Source organism: Lepisma saccharinum, chromosome 14 (genome assembly GCF_977018435.1).
Source record: "Lepisma saccharinum chromosome 14, izLepSacc3.1, whole genome shotgun sequence".
NCBI classification, from domain to species: domain Eukaryota; kingdom Metazoa; phylum Arthropoda; class Insecta; order Zygentoma; family Lepismatidae; genus Lepisma; species Lepisma saccharinum.
Genome location: NC_139242.1, coordinates 44,637,251 through 44,659,734, shown reverse-complemented (window position 1 = coordinate 44,659,734; position 22,484 = coordinate 44,637,251). Strand labels below are relative to the sequence as shown.

Sequence of the window (22,484 nt, the reverse complement as noted above, 5' to 3'; positions counted from 1 at the left end):
ATTTTTTGGGGTGTAAGGGGTGACTTTCACTGAAGACACACATCTCAACTTCTCTTCCACAGAGGTTTGGCTGGGTATTTTGCAGACTAACAAAGTTAGGGCAGCTGGATCCAAGCCTAGTATAATTCCCTGCGGGGGGAAGGGGGGGGGGGTGTTTTGTGGCATCCATGTGTGCCCTTCATCGAGCTTATTGCCATTCAATATGGGTATCACCAGAGGTTTTGTAGGGGGGGGGGTCAGGTCATTGATAAAACTTGATTAGTAGAAATAATAATTACCACACTTATACATATTTTACAATAATAATTATAAACTTAAAAAAATAAGACAATTGTATTATTATTGCTTTATAAATGGGGAGACACTGCTACTTGATCCACCAGATGAGTGAATATTCAGCACAACTGTTTTTCATTACTTTTTTAATATGTTATACAGTTAGTGTTCTGAAATCCATAGTTATTGTATTTTGTTATTAACATTCACATGCCTTTTTCAAGAAAATGCTTCAAAAGTTATGGAGAAATTTTACTCGAAGTTTTAATTGTGTGACATCTCACATAGAACTATAATTTTTTGAATTTTTGAAATTATGGAATCATTTATTCTATGGACTAAAAGGTAAAATATGGAAATATAACATGGGATTTGTGTTTACAATGCACTGTCTTTTCGATGCAGTGCAGTTTTGCTTTGGTTATTCTGTTTGAATACTAATTAAATTAACTTTATTTGTCATTAACAATAAAAAATAACAAGATTTCTGCTATCTGGTTACTTGAAATGACTAATGTAAGTTTCCAGGTGCGAGCATTCAATCCCCCCACCTTTCCCGGCATTCATCATCCCTCTCCCCTCCCAACATTCATGCTATTCAATTCCATCCTCACAATTAGTCAAAAGTTTCAGAAAGACAACATGAAATAAACTAAACCAAAAACAACATGATTTCTCGTTCCTACACTGTTCCTACCTGTCCCAACACCTACTTTTAAGCACTCTCACATATATTTCCATTATGCCATCTACCTTCCATAGTATAGAACATTTACCGACCATATCTAAAATTAAATGCCATTCTAACAACTGTTGCTTACCTGAATATTCAATTCTAGATTCATTTGCATTCATGTTAACTCTATAAGGTGTTTTTGCACCAAGATACCAATGAGCATTATTCTTCTTGCTTATACAATCATCTGCTTGAAGCTCTGCATTTGCACACAGTAACCAACAAAATGCAATAATGATTATATGATTGGAATCCATGTGTATTCTGCAAAATATTGAACGTAAGAAAATAAGTACCACAGTTTAAAAAAAAAACAGAAGTGAAGAACAATTCAGATATATCACCTTATATTTGCAACTATGTTTCACAATCGTATCTTCACGAGGAAAACCGGTGCAATTTATGGTTTAGTGCAGTGGTTCCCAAAGTGTGCACCATGGCACCCTGGCTGGCTTGTGGGAGAACCACGAAATGTTCCAATATTTTCACTGAAATTATATGATTGTTCCTTATATGCGCTTACTTAGTACTTTTTACATATAAAATGTTTCTGAATTTAAAATACAAGGTAACGAAAAAAGTTCTTGCCGTTCTAGAGCAGTGATAAACAAAGAGCAATACAGTGCGTATTACTAGAGCAGTGATAAACAAAGAGCAATACAGTACCTTTAGGTTTCGAAGTAATCTCCATCAGCATCCAACATCTTTTGCCAACGTTCCTGCAGCTGCACAATACCCTGGTGATAAAACTCGGCGGGCTTGGATGCAAAGAAGTCCGTGAGTGCAATCTGCAGGTCTCCCTCATTTGCAAAGGATCTCCCACGGAGGTGGTTGTCGAGGGAATGAAACAGGTGGAAATCTCTTGGTCCAAGGTCCGGTGAATATGGTGGATGGTACAGTGTGTCCCATCCAAGTTGCTGAAGGGTCGTCCGGGTCCTCTTTGCAACATGTGGCTTGGCATTGTCGTGCAGGTACAGCACACCCTTGCGATTCACCAATCCTGGCTCCTTCTGCCGCAATGCACGGTGCACCCTTTGTAACAGCTGAGAGTAGAGGTCAGCAGTGATGGTCTGACCAGGTGGAAGGAGCTCGTAATGCACCACTTGCCAACAATTCCACCATACAGAGAGCATAACCTTTCGTGGGTACAGAGGTGGTCTTGAGGTGTGAGGAACAGGGTCATGTGGCAACAACCAATGTCTGGTATGCTTGGGAGTGTCATAGAGAACCCACTTTTCGTCACCAGTGAGCAAGCGATCAAATATGGGTGTGTTCAGGTGCCGAGTGAGCAAGGACAAACAGGCTGTCACTCGTTGTTCCTTGTTGGCTGCCGACAATGTGTGGGGTAACCACTTGCTTAACTTGTATGACTTCCCTATCCCATGCAGGTGCAGTCTGACTGTTTCAGCGGAAACATGGAACCTTTCTGCAAGTTCATCACACGTTAGACCACTGTCCTCCTCGATGGCTGCTTTCAGGGCCTCGTCATCCAACACATGTGGTCGTCCACTGCGAGGTTCATCCGAAAGGCTCACATCTCCCGAATGGAATTTCTGGAACCAATGCCTGGCAGTGCGTTCGTTCACGGCATTCTCCCCAAATGCCTGGCAAATGCGGCGACTTGATGCGGCAGCTGACAGGCCCACTTTAAAGTCATACAACAAACACACGCGAACAAGCTGCTTACCTCCATTTCTCTTCGACACTGGTCGAGCTATGACTGCTATGTGTGCGCAATGTGCCTGTATTACTGACAGTCAATGGTCAGACTAACTCCCGATCGCTTGGCAGGCACGTGCGTCATTTCGTTTCCTCTCTGTGAGCGTATGATTAATGGAATGTCAAAAACGGCAAGAACTTTTTTGGTTACCTTCTATATGTTTATTTTTTAACTTAAGGCAAGCAACCTAACCACACAAACTGAGCACTGCAAGTGCTGGATAAGCCTATATTTTGATTGGAGCACCGTGGAATAATCTTGAAACACTAAGGATGCCGTGGAATAAAAAAGTTTGGGAATCTCTGGTTCAGTGTGAAAAAATGAACGATCACTCTGAAAAGTGACTTCCCCCAACTATGTGGTGAACATGCAAAATATTAGTATTTGTAGACATAAAATTCCTCCATTACCACAGGTTTAAAGCAATGAAAACCATGCAGTCAGTATGTGGATTTGACTTACATCTGCTGATTTTTGAAGATGTAGGGAAAGAACATTGAAAGCATTTGAAAGTTTAGAAATGGTGTGATTTGACGTTTGTAGAAAGTGAATATGTTAGTTTTAAATTTGTGTACAACTTGATACAAAAAAAATAATTGCATTGCAGTACTCTTAAATATTAGCAGTTTGAAGTATGTTTTCAGAAGAATTATTAAGATGAATGGCCATTTATAGTAATAATGTATAATCTGTGGCGGAAATTGGGTTCCAAAACCAGGGGGGGGGGGGGCAAAGACAGTTTATTTCCCTTTGTAGATAAGTTTTAGCATAGTACGGGGACAAATGTGGCGAAAAGTAGGGAGGCAACTGCCCCTAACCGCTGCCACTGTGTATAATATGTAATAACAATATCATGTTAAAAAAGCAGGTATAAATTTACAATACCGGAAGTATCTCAGATTGCTTTGAAATTACGCATACTCACTAATTTCGGCCTCGTAATCTAGAATCTGCAGTTAAAAATTGGCGGTCACTTCCAGAAATTGCGAAATTACGTGAACATATTAACGCTATGATTGTCGATACACTATTATGGTAGGAATGTTTGATGATGTGAACAAGTGAAGTTCGCTATTCATTACGAGAAAATGGGGTCTTGCATAAGGTGGAAAAAATGTTTGCCCCACAAACCATTCACGGTAAGGTTAGGCAAGCATAGTAAAAATTAAGGGTCATCATAAACATAGTTTTGAAACTCTAATCATTGCAAAAAATAGTTCGGTAAATTTCTCGTAAGGGACAGACGGATTTCATCAAATTTACAGGAGAAATTACTTACCGAATGCAGTTTCTTTATACTTCTGGAAGTTCGGGGAAGTGTTTTCTCCCATCGTTCATTGAATTTTGCTGGTAAATCATCTCTTTTTCGATATAAATGTGTGACTGATGCACGAAAGCTCTTGCATCCATTTACTTCCAGGTGGATGTAGCCTGTGTGTGATGACATAATCCCGGTTATTGTTTCCAAACATGTGTTTTTGTTAACTGAAGAAGGTACGTTTCCGCAAGTGGCATATTTTTTTCGAAACCAATTTTTAACTATTGTAACCTATATGTGACCCTACCTAACTTAACCTTACCGGAAATGGTTCGTGGGGCTATGAATGAATGGTTCGTGGGGCTATGCGTCAATGGTTTGTGGGGCTATGTAGGTATTTTTGGGTGCAGTGGGGTGGAAACACTTCATGCCGAGTACGGTGTGAAACTGTGGCTGCCATTTTGTGTGTTACCGAAGGCAGAAAGAAGAAAGGAAGAAAACTTACGGTAACAGTTTCATACATCGGAGACACATTTCTTCAATTTTACGCAAGAAACTACTTACGGAAATGAGTTTGTTTCTCCAAGGTTTAGAACGTTCGTGGAGGAATTTTCTTTCATCTTGGAATATATTTGACCGCGAAATCATGTATTTTTCAAGAGAAATATCTCGCCAATGCACAATTGCCATTGCTTTCATTTGCTTGCCCTACGACAACCGGATTCTGCGTACGTTTGATGATGTAAGCCCCTGTCAGTGTTTCAAAGCCCCCTTTTTTTAGTATCTGTCAGTGTTTCAAACCCCCCTTTTTTTTAGTATGCTTGCTTAATGTAACCAAACCTAACCTAACCTTATCGGAAATTGGTCATGGGGCTATCCGTGAATGGTTCGTGGGGCTAAAAAAGCAATCAGGGTAACATTATAGTATAGGGGTGACGGATTTCTTCAAATTTACAGGAGAAAGGGTACTATTATCGTATGGGTGAAACACCTACAAATCATATATTTCGGACTTCTTTACATTGCTAACCTGTTGCGGAACATTTCTTAAGGCGAAATAATGCATTTCTAACTAAGATAATGTTTATTTTCTCTATTTACGAGTACTTACTGTTACTTGTTGTTTCGAATCTGTAACACATTATGGCCGTGATAGCATACTGGTTTAGGGGGCGTTCTGAGAGTGTTTTGTCGATTTATGCAGTGGTGCAACCTTGTTCACCGGAAAATATCTACTTTCGTGCCCCTATTTGAAATTATGCTAATACGTCGCATTTACGTGTAGAACTTTGTAAAATAACCTTGCGATTTACCACGTTCATTGTCCATACACAGCAATTCGGAACCATCTTTCTTTCTCAATTCGTTAATGCTCTTCCTTTACGCACAACACTCTTGCAACCTTGAATATTGACGTCAGACGAGGAATGCCTACGTGGTTAGGTTAGGCCTGTTAGGTTAGGTTCCATTAGCATAAATACAAAGAAAAAATAATATTTTTGCTAAGAGACGCGTTACCTTTGTATTGCCTAACATGAAAAAGGTCTCTCCTGTGACGTCAGAACACAATGTTGCTAGAGTGTTGTGCGATAAGTGACACCCATTCGGGTCGGAACCATCTTTCTTTCGAAATTTGTTAATGCTCTTCCTTTGCGCACAACCATCTTGCAACCTTGAATATTGACGTCAGACGAGGAATGCCTACGTGGTTAGGTTAGGCCTGTTAGGTTAGGTTCCATTAGCATAAATACAAAGAAAAATTGTAAAAACAGTTGAAGGAAATTTCAAGGAATCCATTTTACCCATACGATAATGTTACCAGAGAAAGTACTTACGGAAATCATTTTCTGTAGCATTGTGGAAGTTCGTGAATTTAGTTTTGATACATTTTAATGCGAATACTTGTTTTTTTCTGCGAAAATCTCTGTCCGACATGCTGTTTCTGCTGCCGCCATTTGCTTTCTGCACGAAAGCACAATGTTCCGTGTGTTAGATGATGCAACCCCATAGTCAGTGTTTCAAACTCGCTGTGTTTTCACTAGAACATGACGTGTCTGAGTATTTTTTTTTTTAAATATGGTTGCCTAACCTAACTTAACCTAACCTTACGGGAAAATGATTTTTGGGGCTAACGTGAATGGTTTGTGGGGCTAACGTCAATGGTTTGCAAGGTATTAGCATAATTTCAAATCCAGGAACGAAAGTAGGTATTTTCCGGTGAACGAGGTTGCAACACTGCATAAATCGACAAAACACTCGCACAACGCGCCCTGAACCAGTACGCTATCGCCCGCCATAATGTGTTACAGAATCGAAATAACAAGTAACAGTAAGTACTCGTAAATGTAAGAAATAGACATTATCTTAGAAATGCATTATTTCACCTTAGGAAATGTTCCGCATTCCAAAATAGTACGTTAGAAATGTAAAAAAGTGCGAAATATATGATTTACAGGTGTCACCTCCATACTATAATAGTACCCGTAATTTGTAAGTACGAACCATGCAAAACACAAAATATCCGATTTTAATGTGTCTGCGATCTATGAAACTGATACCAAACTTACTCGATGTGTCGCAAATAGAGCTTATTTCCGTGAAATAAGCGAAATGCCACCTTCAGCAATGTTTCTCAATGCAGAATACGTAAGTACGAATATTCAAATTAAATGAACTAGCAAATTTCAGCTGTCCCTTACGAGAAATTTACCAAAATGATAATACACACGACATTGCATAATTTTCATATTTGGGCAGTATGAGTGATGTAAACCAGTGCCAAATAAAAATATAGTAAAATTACCAGGAACTTAAATTTATAATGTGAAAACATTAGAAGACTGTATTTCCTATTCAGGAATACACTATTTATTGTCATTCTAAACACCATGCACTATTTCCAAACCACACTAGTGATCACATGAAATCAGAGCATTTCATTTATTATTCTTTAGTTAAAGAAATGTGAAACTAATCTTCTCATAACATATACTACTGCCGTTTAAAACAGAAGGCAAATTGTCAAATCCAGAAGACAAAATTTTGTGTTTACATCATGTGTACATCAGACAAATATCTCTCTCCTTTCTACTTTGTTTGGCACACACCGCCTATGAGCGATTTCTTGCCAGGGGTCCTATTTGGTAGAAGCATATGGTAGAAGTACACTTCACTCAAGAACTATACTTATACATGAATAAAACTTTTCTTCGTCATCGTATCGTCTATTAACGATTTCCACTCCTCTTCTTCTGACACCATGTCTCTAAAGTGTAAACACAGGCGTGGTTTGTTATGAGAAAGTTTGTTTACATTCCAAGTATCTGTTTGTTTATGTTACAATGTTGTGTTTCCTTGCAAAGCTGTACAATATCCACATGACGTCAGACCGTGGTTCGTAGAGTAGGATAGATCCTTGTTTACATTCAGTAGTAGCTATGGTAGTAGTACGTAATAGCAGCGTGTTGTCATTGCTGGTATGGAAGAAAGAAGAAACGTTTAAACTACGCGTTATATTTAAATATTGTGAATGCGATGTGAATTCCAGGCGGTACTAGTTTACTATCCTTCGGACACATTTATTTATTTTTACAGAAGAAACTACTTACCGTAATAAGTTCCTGTAGCATTGTCGAACATCGGGAAAGTGTTTTGCGTGATGTGGGAATGTTTCATAGCTGAAATTCATGTTGTTCGTTGAAAATTAATTCTCCGACAAAGAATAGCTAGCCCCACGAACCATTGGCGCGTGGATAGGTTACTTCTGTTAGGTTAAGAAACATAGTTAAAATTTGATGTCGTGTTAGTATCAGGATCTAGAAATTGGAAATAATTGCGAACCATTGGCGTTAGCTCCACGAAACATTGGCGCTAGCCCCACGAACCATTGGCGCGTGGTTAGGTTAGTTCTGTTAGGTTAGGAAACATAGTTCAAATTTCATCAAAACAACGTTGATACACCTTCAGGAATGTTCCGCGAAGCAGATACGTAAGTACGAATGTCAAAAATTGACGAAACGAAAAAAATAGAGGTGTCCGAAGGATAGTAAATTTTTACCTTCCAGGCACTATAACGAAGGTGAAGCTGTGCTGAGAGCGAAGCATTTAATTATGATAATAAAAATAACACGGAAAACGTACACGAAACTCATGTATACGCACGGGTTTTTCAAAGCGCTGCTGTTTTATCTGCACTGCACCTCGGTTATAACTGCCTAACTGGGGCTCTCAGAAATGATTTGAAAATAAAACAATTCACCTGTATTGCAAAGCTTAGGAGGAAATAAATTAAAACATGCTGTTGCAGTTTTTCTTCCCAAAGAGGCAGGCTGGTTTAATAACAACACCGGATAATGATAATAATAATAACAATAACAACAATTGAATTGAGGCTATTTTCAGTCTTTACTGAAAATTAACATACTGAATGAAGCAGCAACATTAGCATGTCAATTATGTTTTTCTGACTTACCTTTATGATTACGGACATTGATTAATTCTCAAACTATTTTCATCTTTGCACTTAATCGACTTGCAGCTGTTCCAAATTACATATATAATACATTGTTTTCGATAAAATGTTATATTCATAAAGAACAATTTAAAACTTACTTTCATGGCAATAAAATCATCTTTCCGAAAGATTATTTCGGAAAATAGAGTGAACAGACTCGTACATTCTTCGTAATTTCCTTGCCGCATTTCAGTTATGCCAATCTTGTCAATCAGTTATTTTCTCTGATTTATTTAAACATTTCATTTTGTTGATTCCACGGGGTGGAAAACACATGTAAGCTTCTCACTTGTCCTGGATCACGAAACGATTTAGAGCAAAAAACTGAACAATGTACGCAACTTTTTCTCATGTTCCCCATGCTTTGAACGGTTTCAACACGGCGAAGTGCAGCGAGGTGTCCTACGTGGAGTGGTTCCTGAAAATCTCACCAGATGGCATAGCTGATAATTTTAATCGCGAATTGCGATGTTGTTGTTGAAGTGGGCATTGTAAAAACAAATGTGTGGTCGATTGTTTAGGTTCAGTATAAATAAAGGTTGATGTGGGCCACAATTATCTATAATTTTCATGTCTGCCATGATCTTCATATTGTATCTCTACTCGGGGTTCTGTGGGAATATTGAGTTGATATATAAGTTGGTCCGGATGTGTAAAGGTTTTGTGGTAAGCTTCAGGGTCTATAGTGTAATACTGTAAGAAAAAAAAACGTTTAGTGGGGGAGGGGGATCGGGAGGCTAAACCATTGTCGTTGAATCGCAAATGTTTTATTAAAGGGATGAGCTTGTCGCGCCACGATTTGAACAAATATTGCAGGTAAGTTTGATGCGTCGGTGTGACAAAGAGGATTCATTGCTTTCTAAATATAGCCTACACTAACAATAGTTGTTGTTGTTGAGTTGGTGTTTTAAGTCCACTTTATGCACAGTAAAGATAATCGGGACTGGACCTACAGATTAAAGTGGGATCCGAACCACTTGTGCCTCCACCGAGTATCGAACCCGCGACCCCTTGATTACAAGGCGGCGACGCTAACACTGCGCCATCGGGGAGGCCCCACACTAACACTAGGGCTGGACGGCATGAGCCCTAGACAGGTACGTAAGGTCCGTCGTTGTAATACGTCTATAGACGTAAGAAGTTTTGAATTGGCCCCACCATATGCTGGTGCTGCATAATCAAACAATGCGCGGAAACAATTACATCAGAACAGAACACCCATCTTTTTTTTCCGCGTGCATGTTGCTTTTTCTTTGTCATCGCATCCTTCTTCTATCGTACGTACATTTAATTGTAACTGACATGAAAGTAATTCAAACAGAATTTCAAAAGAATGCAATGTGTTTCTTGAGATGTCTTGTCTGCATGATATTTCAAGGAGGGCAGTTCAAGGATAAACAAGCATGGCCCTTTTCGCTGACAGTTTGACACTTGTTTGTTCGAAAAGTCGGGACCGGGATCGGGAAAAGAAATTCCCTTCCCGATCCAGACTTCGGGAAATTACTTCCCGACTTTTCGGGATCCCGAGCAGTCGGGAAATACCGAATGGTCATTTTTAAAAGTCTTTAATTCTCGACGTTTTCTGCATTGTAAGTTTCTGGAACTTATCGGAAATTGTTATTTTTTATTCCAGAAATGCAAAAACAATCACTTACAGCCCGACCCTGTGGCCGAGTGGTTAGCACATCGCGCTGCGACGCCAAGGGTCCCGGTTTCGAATCCCGGTCGGGCTTGGTTGTTTGTGAATGTCCATTCATCAATTTCATCATTTCATCACTCATCCCCATCTTCGCAAATTAGCCAAGAGGCACAAAATGCGAAGTAAAATAAACTAAATCAATAACAATCACTTACAGTGAGAAAGTTGTGTAGAATTCGAGATTTCCAGAGCTTCGCGAAATTTCGAACATTTCCCGTCCCGAATGTCGGGATTTAAAATAAATTCCCGTCCCGACCCAAAAAATTTTGTCCCGCACACCCAAGTCTTACTTGTAAGTTGTAATTATCAATACCTTACAATAATTAATGACAATTACCCTGAAAAGAAAAACGGCCGGACATACCCTCTTTTTAGATAAGAACAATTCTACGTATCCTTAACAAAAAAGTAAAAACATTCAAAATAAATAAGCATAGCAGGATTCAACTCGCATCTGCTGCATTCATTTGAACGTGGTATCGTGTAGCATCCTGTTGGTTTAGCGTGCTTTGTTGTGGTATTATAGCACATACATTATATAATATACATAGAAAATTGTGACAAAAGAAAACAAGGTGACGTAGAAATGCCATAGGTTTTCGTTTACATTTTTTTGCTGAAAGTTCTAGGGTACGTCAAAAGAATTTAATTGAAGTATGTAAACTGCTGCATACGGACCTATGCTTGACATGTACATGGCGTAAGAAGTAGAAATCAAAGTGGTCTACTAACCAGGGTCTTCGTAGGAGCCATTTGAGCTATAGAAACTTTCTTGCAACAATAGACGTTACAATAGGTCTTTTCTACTCTTACGGCTGCCGGTCCTAGTTCTGGCAAGGGAAGTGGGAAGCGGGGATTACGCCTCAGACAAACCAGACAACAACGGTGGCGCCGAGAGTCACGGCGTCGAGGGGAGGAGCTACTACGTGAACCTCGTTCTACTGCTGCGTTTCTTATCGTGCTTCCCCGGTTCCCACTTCACTTGCCAGCATTAGAATCGTCCGTCGCTAACAGTAGAAAAGACCTCTAATCAGTGTTCGGAAAGTTACTTTTTAAAAGGTAACTAGTTACTTGCTTAAAAAAGTAACAGAGTTACAGTTACTCATTTAAAAAAGTAAGTCAGTTACATTTACTTTTACAGTTACTTTCTACTGGAAATTTTCTTGCAAACATATTTCACAAATCGATTACTAATTGTAAAAAAAAGAGATAGAAAACTATCGGATGCTGGTTACACAAGGGGGACAATTATGAGGCCACAGATGAACAAACTACAGAAACTAGACACACTACACAGCACACACTGACAATGGCAAACTGACAGCAATAGGAAAGAATTCTCCTCCTAATCTCATCTTCCTGCTTCTGGGATAGTCACCCCTCTTCCGAGGGATGCATATCGCTTTAGAATTGAGGACTACCAAACGGAAGATGAAGTACACTCTGAAATGCCTGGAACGCACTGCCTACCGACTGGCCACGGATAGGAGACAAATTTAGTTCAACAACTTTCTCTTTTCCTCTTCCATTGTTTCCAGGAATTAATGTAACAAAGGATGGACATTTGTAACGCAGCAAAAACTAGTAGTTTATCGATGGTTCCAGTTCACTTTAAGTCCCAAATCACCAATAATTTACGACACTTATATAGCAACTTAAGTGGCATGAAGTAACTGTAAATCTAACTGTTGAAACGTTACTTGTATTGGAAAAAAGTAACTCTGTTACAGTTACAGCTACTTGGTTATAAAAGTAACTAGTTACATTTCTTAAAAAAGTAACTGTTACTTGTAACTAGTTACTTCCAAACACTGCCTTTAAGCTACTTGTGCCCCATGAAGAAAAGTAATAAAATGTAACAAAATACTTTCCATAGGCCTTATAGGCTAGCTCCAAGTCAGCGCACCTGTTTCATTTCAATAAATATAGATGATTTTCCCTTTGAATTCTGGTGTTGCATTACTAAAAGAAATGTGAAAAAAATAATATTTTCATACATCCCCGAATTCCTACCTAATAAACAAAACCTGCCGTTTGTCATTGTATTGCGCTGGATCATTGGCAGTTTTCGAAATTAACATTTCTTTCGAAAAACCGCTATGATATTCCAAATTCTGAAAAACTAGATCTGCTTGGAATTCCTTCTAGAGCATTCACGTGAATCTTCGTTTGATTTTCTATCGATTTGATTAGATAGGCCCTACTAATAGCAATAGCTACGCAGGCCTTATTTTTTATGACGCATATCTACAGGATGGGCCAAAATTGTGGAACCACCCAAATAAGACACAAACAGGCTGACACACGCGAATGCAATGTCCCGACACATGATGTACAGGAGGGGAAAAACCTTCCACACCATGCAACCAAGATGGCCGCCATCTTGAATAGAATCATATTTTCTTAAATGGGAAGGGGGTCATGTGACATATGAAATTAGGCTAGAATTTCACGATAAAAACAGTGGTGTGTTCAGTTTTAACATAACTTTACTCATTCTCATGTTATTGTTCTTTTATTGTCTTTACAGGTTCAGAGCATGATCATGGCATTAACATCCGAACGCATTGAGATCGTTCTCATATCAGGTGAACGAAGCACACGTCTTATCGCAGCGGATTTCAACCAGCGCCATCCACACAAACCGCCCGTTACACACAGCGTGGTTGTGAAACTTCTGGTCGACCTAAATGTGCTACAAATGAAGCAACAACCACCGCTGTTTTGGCATCATTCAGCAAGAGTCCGCAGCGGAGCACCCGTTGTCTATCTCTTGAAACTGGGGTGAGTCGTACGTCCATATGTCGCATTTTGACTACTCAGAAGTGGCACCCGTACAATCTGCAACTGCTGCAACACCTGACGGAGGACCCAGACCGTCGGATGGAATTTGCAGAATGGGCGACACAGCAGCTTCACAGAAACCCTCGTTTCCCACATCAGGTACTCTTTAGTGATGAAGCAAATTTCTACGTCAATGGCGAGGTCAATAAACAAAACCACCGGTACTAATCAGACACAAACCCTCACTGGATGGTGCCATGACAGGTGCAAGGATCAGCGAAAGTGATGGTATGGTGTGGTGTGTGGGACCATTTTTCATTGATGGCACGTTAACAGCAGAACGTTATCGGAGGTTATTGGACGAATATGTCCTACCATCGTTGTTGTCTGAGGATAGATCATTTCCCGAATTCTTCCAGCACGATGGTACCCCAGCACATTACGATTGTGTTGCCAGAGAATCCTGTGATGTGCAGTTTTCCCACAGATGGATAGGCCGCAGGGGTGCAGTGGAATGGCCACCACGTTCCCCGGATCTAACTCCTTTGGATTTCTATCTGTGGGGTCACGTCAAGGCACTTGTGTATGCTGTAAAAATCCAGGACCTTGATCACCTGAAACGGCGAATTGTTGAAGCGTGTGGCAGCATTCCGCAGGAAGTATTGGTTAGGGTTCACGAGGAATGGGCACGGAGGATCGCCTTAACACTCGAACACTTTGAACATCTTATGTAACACTTTTCTCTTCAGTCCAGACTTTTCAATGGTTGAAACGTACCTTTGATTCTTTGTTTCATCAAGGTCCATAAAATGAACAATAACATGATGTAACTTTACAATGAGTAAAGTTATGTTAAAACTGAACACACCACTGTTTTTATCGTCAAATTCTACCCTAATTTCATATGTCACATGATCCCCTTCCCATTTAAGAAAATATGATTCTATTCAAGATGGCGGCCATCTTGGTTGCATGGTCTGGAAGATTTTCCCCCTCCTGTACATCATGTGTCGTGACATTGCATTCGTGTGTGTCAGCCTGTTTGTATTTTATTTGGGTGGTTACACACTTTTGGGCCACCCGTACTAGAACAAACAAAAAAAAACTCACAAAAACTTCACACTATTCACAAGTTGTGAAGGGAAAGGAACCGGGATTGCGAGGGTGTGCAATAAAAATTTCCGACAGGGTTTCTGGTTCTGGAAGACTTCCGAAAGGACACTAAGTTTAAGGCACTTTCGGGAATGTCTAATCAGGAGAAATTTCGGCCAGCCCAGACAGGAAATCTGCGCGAACATAATTTACGTTTTCAAATTTCCAATATCATCAGACATTTTATTATAATTTTTAGGGTAAACACTGACTGCCCTGTCTCTATTGACGCTTCACTACTGAGGATAATACGAATGTTTAATAAAAAATATACGTATATTGACTCCATATGTATGTGTGCGTTATGACAAGATTGATTGATTGATTTGGTGTATTTTACTTCACTTTTCTGCCAATTTGTGGCAAATCGTGAAGAGCAGGATAAGTGATGGTACGATGGAATACATTAGTTTATCGAGAAAGATTACGAAAATCGTAGCAAAAATTACCTATGGTCAATACCCGTTATAAAAATGAATTTTAGCTTGCCTTTCAAACTTCCATTGCTGTTGTAACGGCCAATAAGCGTAGTAGGTTGTGACCAGAACCCAGGCTGTTTGAGATGGGGATCGCATTTTTCTCGGTTTGGGCCTAACTTTCGATAAAGTATGTTGGAAAATTGTTCTGGGAAAATATTACTATAAATGTCAACTATGACTACGATCACAATAGACTCATATTGAGAACTTTCACAGAATGTGCAAAATTGATAAAAAGTACGAAAACAGCTAAGAATTACGAAAAATTATAAATTTACATTATTTGGAGATTTAGTATGAATGAAAAAGGTACGTTGCATGTAATTTTATTCACTAAATTAATTAATTATAAACTAATTTACGGCCACCGGTTAATATATTTCGTTATGGCGAATTTGCAAAAAAAGGTCCTTACATTGGGCGTACTTTACAAAATGTCAATCTAATGTGACTTTCAAAATTATAATATAATGAGATTGAACCATTGTCACACAATTAAACATATTATTTTCATTTGACAAACAGATTAAAACCTTGTTCTAATCACAGTAACTAACCAGCGCTTGATGTGATTGTGTTCTGTAATCTTCTTTGGTCTTGTATCACACCATCTGTGATCACACCAAACGCCGTCCATTTCAGACATTAAATCACACTTCCTACCGTTACTAACTAAAAAAGAGAAAGAAAATCGAATGATATAATATGATAATCGCAACTTATCAATTGTTCCAGCATTAAAAACATTTTATTCAACTTGCTGATCAAAGGTCTGTCAAGTAGTCCTTCGCTTTGGCAGCCTGTTGTTCTGAATATTTACAGGGACTTTCACACACTCAATTTGGCTGTCCATTATTGCAGGAACATCAGAAGTCATTTTTGAATTTATTTTTTTTTCCCGCCAGGCAGACACATTTCCATATCTATCGTCGCGATTTAGCTAAAAGTGGAAGAAATGCGATGATAAATAAACTGAATTAATCAAACATTTGTATATCTTTACAATGGAGAACAATCAATGGGAATAGAAGATTCTTTATTGGTCCATTTGACGAAACTTACGGCACCGGCCACAACGCCCTCACTAAAAGATATGCTTACAAGCTTGGAACTTTTGCATAATGTGTTTGATTATTTGTTTTTTAAAATGTGATTTAAACCTTACGTTTAATTTTATGTCACGTATTACGTACTTCATCTATTCACTACATATAAAAGTTATAACATGGCTTTGGGCTAATCCTTACCCTAAATTCAATTCGCACAACCCCACTGATCTATAATGTTTATGTTATTAGGTAAAATATGATTGTGCTGTTTAATTGATCCTTTGTTTTTCGTAACAAAGTTAATTCACTTTCAATTTTGTATTCAGTTTTGCCACTGTAAATTTTCAGTGATAATTTTGACAAAATTAGCTTTTTCATTTGGATAATTTAATGTAAAACAAACAAACAATTGGGTGTCTTGAATGTGTTATAAAACTTTCAAGTACAATGGCTATAATTGTAAGTTGCATTTTCTTGGCTAAACACGTAACTATATTTTTCTATCGCCCAGTTTCCATGTTCTTCGAGGATTGAATAAGAGAAGTTGTGTCATTCCTCAAAGGGATCGATTGGATATGAAATACGAAGCACGAACTCCTGAACTTACAAAGAGAAAATGAAATATCCGTTACAGTTCTCCCCCCCCCCCCCCCGCCTTACCCAGCTGCAAGAAACAATGTACGAAAGGTGAATGTCACATAACCGGGTTGCCATGTCACATGGACACGTGCGTATCGGACAGGGAGCCTTGACCTTCCGTTCGACCTTGCAGTCGTGGGTGGGGTAGACACGTGGGAGGCTATGACCTGTGCAACCAGCACTCGTAACCCAGTTATGTCAAGCTGGCAGTGCGTAGTCAGAGCAACGAGATTATGTTCACGTGCGAAGAAATTTACACGAATCCGTCATTTTTCTACGTCTCCCTGGCAGCGAGAAAGTGTCACTGATCGTGTTTTTCAGATTTTCTTTACTGCCACTGTCAATCTTCTCGCACATTTTAACAAGTGTGCGTTTTGGGGGGTGGGAGGAATCATATCAGTATTTAGGAATAACAGTTATTTTATTCGGATAACGATAACGGTAGTTAGTTACATTTTAAAATTCATAACCACAACTCGGTTATTGTTTTTTAAAGAAGCAACGAAATTAATTTTCAATGTGTTTTCGTACGGACGGATACTTTCTTCACACACTTTTTTTTGCATTAACTTAACAAAATGCTTGCTTGAAAGAGTGGGTAAGTTGATGATTGGGGACTAAAAGTGGTAAACGTTGTAAGTGCCAAGAGCGAAAGTGTTGGGAAATCGCATCGTTCCTCACATCAGCCCGTAAGAACGTGCACACTAGTGACCCCTTTACACGCCCTTTGAACGTCTTAGAGGGCTACCAGCCACATTTCACGTTTACCACATTATAAAGCATGCCACATTTCACAGTTTAACGTGGAAAACGGTGTTTGAATTATTGTAGCACTTACAGCGTTTACCAATATTAGTCTTCGATTATTGGGGGACCGGATAGTTATGTACCTAAAATATCCATTCAAATATGCACTAAAAAGGTACAAACTATGCAAATAAATATGCACTTTAGAAAAAAACAAAAAAAACACCTCACCATTTTTAAATGTAAATATGTAAGAAGATATTTGTCCTTTTTTCAACTCATACGATTTAACATGTAATATGTATAAAAGTTGCAGTTCTGAATTCTTCCACACACTCTTGTTTACTTTGCACTACTGTTTCATAAATGAAAGAAAAATAACATTCATAACAGATCATGATTGCACTTGATTACAACATGATATCCTAAATATTCAACCTTGAAACCCTTATGATTTCGGCAAGAATATTTTTATACTCAGAAAAAAACCCAGCTCTACTTCGCAAGATATAATTGGACAATATTTTAAGGTAACAGTATCCGACACGTCAAATTCAAGACCATCTATAGACTGTCCATTGCATTGTTTTAGTTTCTCTCACAAAAAGAGAAATCATTGACTGTTCCCGTAAGGATGACGAAAGAAGTCTTATCACCTTGTTTCGTAAAAGAAAGTGGAGAATAAACCGCAGTGACTGAAGGAAATAGGAAGTTCTTTTATAAAGAAGACAATACTTTTACTTGCGTTATTCCATGTATTTATATTAAAAAGTATCTGCGGTTAATTATAATGACAATTAAAGTATATTTTTTCATGGTCATCAGAAAATAGAACAGCTTGCTTGCAATTCATGCATGAAATATACTTTATGAGCTATTTATTATCTAGGAAGAAATAACTGTAAAAGTACTTCACTTACTTCTTAAAATATTAGCAAGTGTAACTGAGTTAATGTAAACGTAACTTTCCATTTATATATTATTTAGGGAGTACATTTTGTGCCCAAATTAAAATCCGTCGCCTTAAACACATGATTACCAGTGGCGTAGCATGAGCATATCGGATGGGAACGCCAAGTTAGAAGGAAGGGTAGGCCTTTTTTTTTTTTGCTTAAGAGTTTACTTATGGAATTAGCCGACATATGTATTGTCTATTTAAAATCACAATCTCATTGTGTTTATTACATTAAGTCAGCCGGGTTCCGATAAAACATGATCCATGCTTGTTTTATGTAGAAAATAAGATGCCTCAGTGTGCAATAAATGCTTGGAGCACTGTTGTTCTATACCATTTTTAATTAGATTGCTCAAGTCAGAAACACCGCACACTATTCGGAGTATTTTGCTCCACACGTAACACATGTGTAGCAAGACAGTATTTTATAATCAAGGAAACCTTTCGGATTGGATTGGATTGATTTCGTGTTTTAAGTCCACTTTATGCACAGTAATGCTAATCGGGACTGGACCTACAGTTTAAAGTGGGATCCGAACCACTTGTGCCTCCACCGGGTATCGAACCCGGGACCCCTTGATTACAAGGCGACGACGCTACCACTGCGCCATTGGGGAGGCCTAAACCTTTCGGCATGACGCAAGTAATTAAAAAACCTACCTTAATCACAAGCGCCTTTAGAACAACAGTAGACTTCATTGTTGTGGATGATACAACTATTGAATGATTTGGTTTATTTTACTTTGCTTTCTATCACTTTTGGCTAATCGCAAATATGAATATGAGTGATGATATTGATGAAGTTGATGAAGAGACACTCACAAAGAACAAACATGCGTAGGCTCGGGATTGGAACCGGAAACCTCTCGCGCTGTGCAAAACACACTGACACGAACGGGGTGGATGATCCAACAATCGTACACTCTACTGACGTAACAGTGCCTATTAGTAGTAATTCAGAGTTTCAGACCACTGTTTATTGTATCTTGAGAATGCTGATAAACATTTTAAAATAATTTTGTCAAGAGATCATACAATGTTAAGAGTTTTGAAACGAATACTAAACATTTCCACTGGCACAATATTAGGCAGTTAGATACTAACGAAAAAATATTTTTTTAAAATAAATAGTTTTGTGGGTTAGGTGGTAGAGCAGCCACAGGCTGAACTTCTACCACGAGGACTTTATCAACTTGTTTGACAAAAACTTTTTTGTTCTTTTAGTTTTTAATGCACTTCAGTGTTCTTGCGATAAATTACACGATGCAGTGGTCATTAAAGAAAGATACGTCAGTCAATATTGCTTATTGTAACATCACACAGCATGAGCAGAGGCACGAGCGCTAAAAACCTGGTAGGAATTCTACTTCTGTCGTCTGCATCGGAAGTACAGCGCCTTGAATCGGAAGGCAGGAAAGGTCACATGGCCCCTAGAACCAATCAGGTCTCCGTACGCCCGCGTATGGCGAGAGCATTTCGCCCGTGCTGTAGAGATCCAAGCCACACGCTTTCCCTCCTTCTCTCTGCCTACAGGCAGGCATGGTCCTGTACGCCAAACCTAACCGGCGTCCGGCAAGCAAAGACCTTAGAGAAATGCTACAAGGAGAGCTGTTAGTGGAGCGTTGTAGTCGGATCGCGAAAAATAGCTTTTATAATGCCATTATGCTCAAACATGTATATAATTAGTCACGTTTTACTTTATATTTACAGCATTTACGCATTTTTAAAATTTTAAATCAGGGAACGCCGGGCGTATGGGCGTATTAGGACGCTACGCTACTGATGATTACAAATCAAGCATTCTAACCTTTCCAAATAACCTGTAAGTAATAATTTCCCTGGGGAGAACCTTACGTTATGGTCAGGAGTAGTGTGGGCGACTATCCCGATTATTCGGCCTGAAGCTATGGAAATACGTTTCCGAGCGTGGTGTAAAGGTAAATTTGGCATCAGAATTACCATCAATTATACTTCTGTGGAAAATGTTATGGGAGCGGCATGAAAAACTTAGAAAAGGGTGTAAGAGTATCTAAATAAATACTGTCCAGCAGGTGGGAGATATACACACGCCGTGCACGTCATCCGTTGTTAACACACATACATATAATATGTATGCTCTTCTGTATTATTGATTGATTGATTAAATTGTTGTTTTAAGTCCACTTTATGCACAGAAAGGCTAATCGGGACTGGACCTACAGTTTAAAGTGGCATCCGAACCACTATGTGCCTCCACCGGGCATCGAACCCGAGACCTCGCGTATTATTAATGACTGGATGAGCGCAAAGAAAATATCTTGGAATGACTCTTATACAAATTCAATGGATACCCAAGTTTCTCCTTGTCCTCCCCCAAAAATATCTGTGGCTTAGAGGAAATTCTACTTCAATTTTTAAATAAAACTCCAAAATATGTTATTTGGGAAAATATATAATATAAATCATAATCGGTTTAATTTTTTTTATTTATTGTACTTGTTAGGATATATATTCTAAGTTAAGTATTTATGTAGCAATAATAATAATAATAATTTAATACTGCTATGCATTAATGAAAACTTATATTGCACAGAAGTTGTATGTGTGTGAATAATACTTGTACATGTATATCATGTAATGAATTTTATTAATATATATATATACAGGGTGACTGGTAATTAGATGTATTCCCTGAAAGGGGTTAAAGTAGAGACAATTTGCAATAAATTTGACCATATGATACCCCGTCCGAAAATTAGTAGTTTTCGAGATAATCGAATTTCTATTGTTTTTTTTTTTTAAAAAATGACAATTTTCCACATAAAAAGATGAATTGAGAAAAACCAGCTCATTGTATGGCACATATTTCAGCGTTTTCTGATAGCTAACAAATAAGTGGTTCGTTGAAAAAACGTTTTTCCCAAATAACAATCACATGTAAGTAACGGGTGGGTCTAAACTTACAAGTGATGATAAAAAATGCACTATTAGTTTACTTGGCAACGTATTAATAACAAAAGTGGTATGACACGAAGCGTACAAATTACATAAATTACTTCCTTGTGACATCTGCTGTACAACAAGGTACAAATGTTGCTAACATACACATTTGTGTACAAGAAATAATACTTCATTCATCTTCATGTGAATGGAATCAATGAACAATACAATTAAAGAACATTACACGTCTTGCTCAAAGTGGGCACCTCCGTTACGAATGCAGACACGCAGGTTTTTACGGACATTTGTTCTCTTAACTCGTGATGTGATGGTGTCCTTGATGTGTTTACCAGCTGTTAAGATCCTCTCCCTGAGCTCTTCTTGCAAGCTTACCGGTGTCTTGTCATGTGGCTCCCTGGTTCGAATCCCGGTCTGGGCATGGGTGTTTGTGTTTCATCAATTTCATCATATCATCACTCATCCTCATTTTCGCGATTAACCAAAAGTGGCAGAAAAGCGTAGTGAAATAAACAAAATCAATCAATCGATCATCTATCATCATGGACGCACTGAAATATGGTTCATGTGGGATAAGAAATCGCGAAGATGAGGATGAGTGATGATATGATGAAACACAAACACCATGCTCAGACCGGGACTCCTGACATCGTGAGGAGTCTCTGCAATAGCGTAGTGTATTTTACAGAAAATACACTAAAAGAGAAACAAAAAACTTTATTTAACATCTATAGCGAAGCTTGAATTTGATTTCTGAGTAAGAAATCTTCGGTGCTGTTGACTCGCGAAAGAAAACGACATTCAGCATGAATACCCAATCTGTTTAAATCCTTCAATGTATACAATCCCGTCGAGCTGGAATGTGAATCTGGTTGTCTAACTTCCAGGATTCGTCTCTTCGGACTCTACGCCAAGGGACCGCAGGTACGTAAAATACTTTATTTGCAAATATTTTATTTAACAGCGTGTACTACGTATACGTATTTGTGCATTTTAACCTTTTAACGCCACTTTTTCCTCTCTGCGTTAATCGCGACGATGAGGATGAATGAAGATAGTGAAATAGCTGAATCTCTGGAACACGAACCCAGAAGCGAAATTATGAAGGGATACACACAAGAAACCCATGCCCAGTCCTGAATTCGAACCCGAACCCCTGGCGTCGTATCGAGCTGTGCTAACCACTCCACCACGGAGGCCGGCTTTACATATTACGTCTCCGCTTTCGCCGAGTACGGATTTTCCTTCAAGATGATGCAAGCAGTTGGCACGTGTATAAAGATGAAGGCAGCAGACTTTTAACAGATCTGCACATTTTGGAAATACTTTGGCATGAATTAATGCAAGTTTTCCTTTACTTGGTAGAGCTGTAATGGCGGATTTTATTGTGGTGTATATCAAGGTCAAAATAGGATCGTAGATTTACATGCTTGACTAGAGCACCAACCATCGGACTGCGCCACTCATAAGTAACATGGCATCTAAGCCGAAACCTTGAACACCAAGCGATTTGCTTATTCACTGATCTATCGACAATGCC

At 38.7% G+C, this 22,484-nt stretch overlaps 1 protein-coding gene across 3 annotated transcripts in view; it reads right to left on the bottom strand.

The window, feature by feature from the left end:
• Nucleotides 1–6,955, bottom strand: part of Mipp2 (Multiple inositol polyphosphate phosphatase 2) — a 104,662-nt gene extending 97,707 nt beyond the window's left edge. The window contains exons 1-2 of one of the 3 annotated variants that reach the window (XM_083135495.1): nt 6,794–6,955; nt 1,098–1,276 (exon numbers count right to left, since the gene is read on the bottom strand). In XM_083135495.1, coding sequence (XP_082991621.1) covers nt 1,098–1,269 — 172 coding nt within the window. In that variant the 5' untranslated portion in view covers nt 1,270–1,276; nt 6,794–6,955. Of the gene's footprint in view, nt 1–1,097; nt 1,277–4,011; nt 4,020–6,557; nt 6,581–6,793 lie in introns of those variants that run through there. The other 2 variants (XM_083135496.1, XM_083135498.1) reach the window with 2 other exon arrangements.
• Between the last annotated feature and the right edge of the window lie 15,529 nt (nt 6,956–22,484).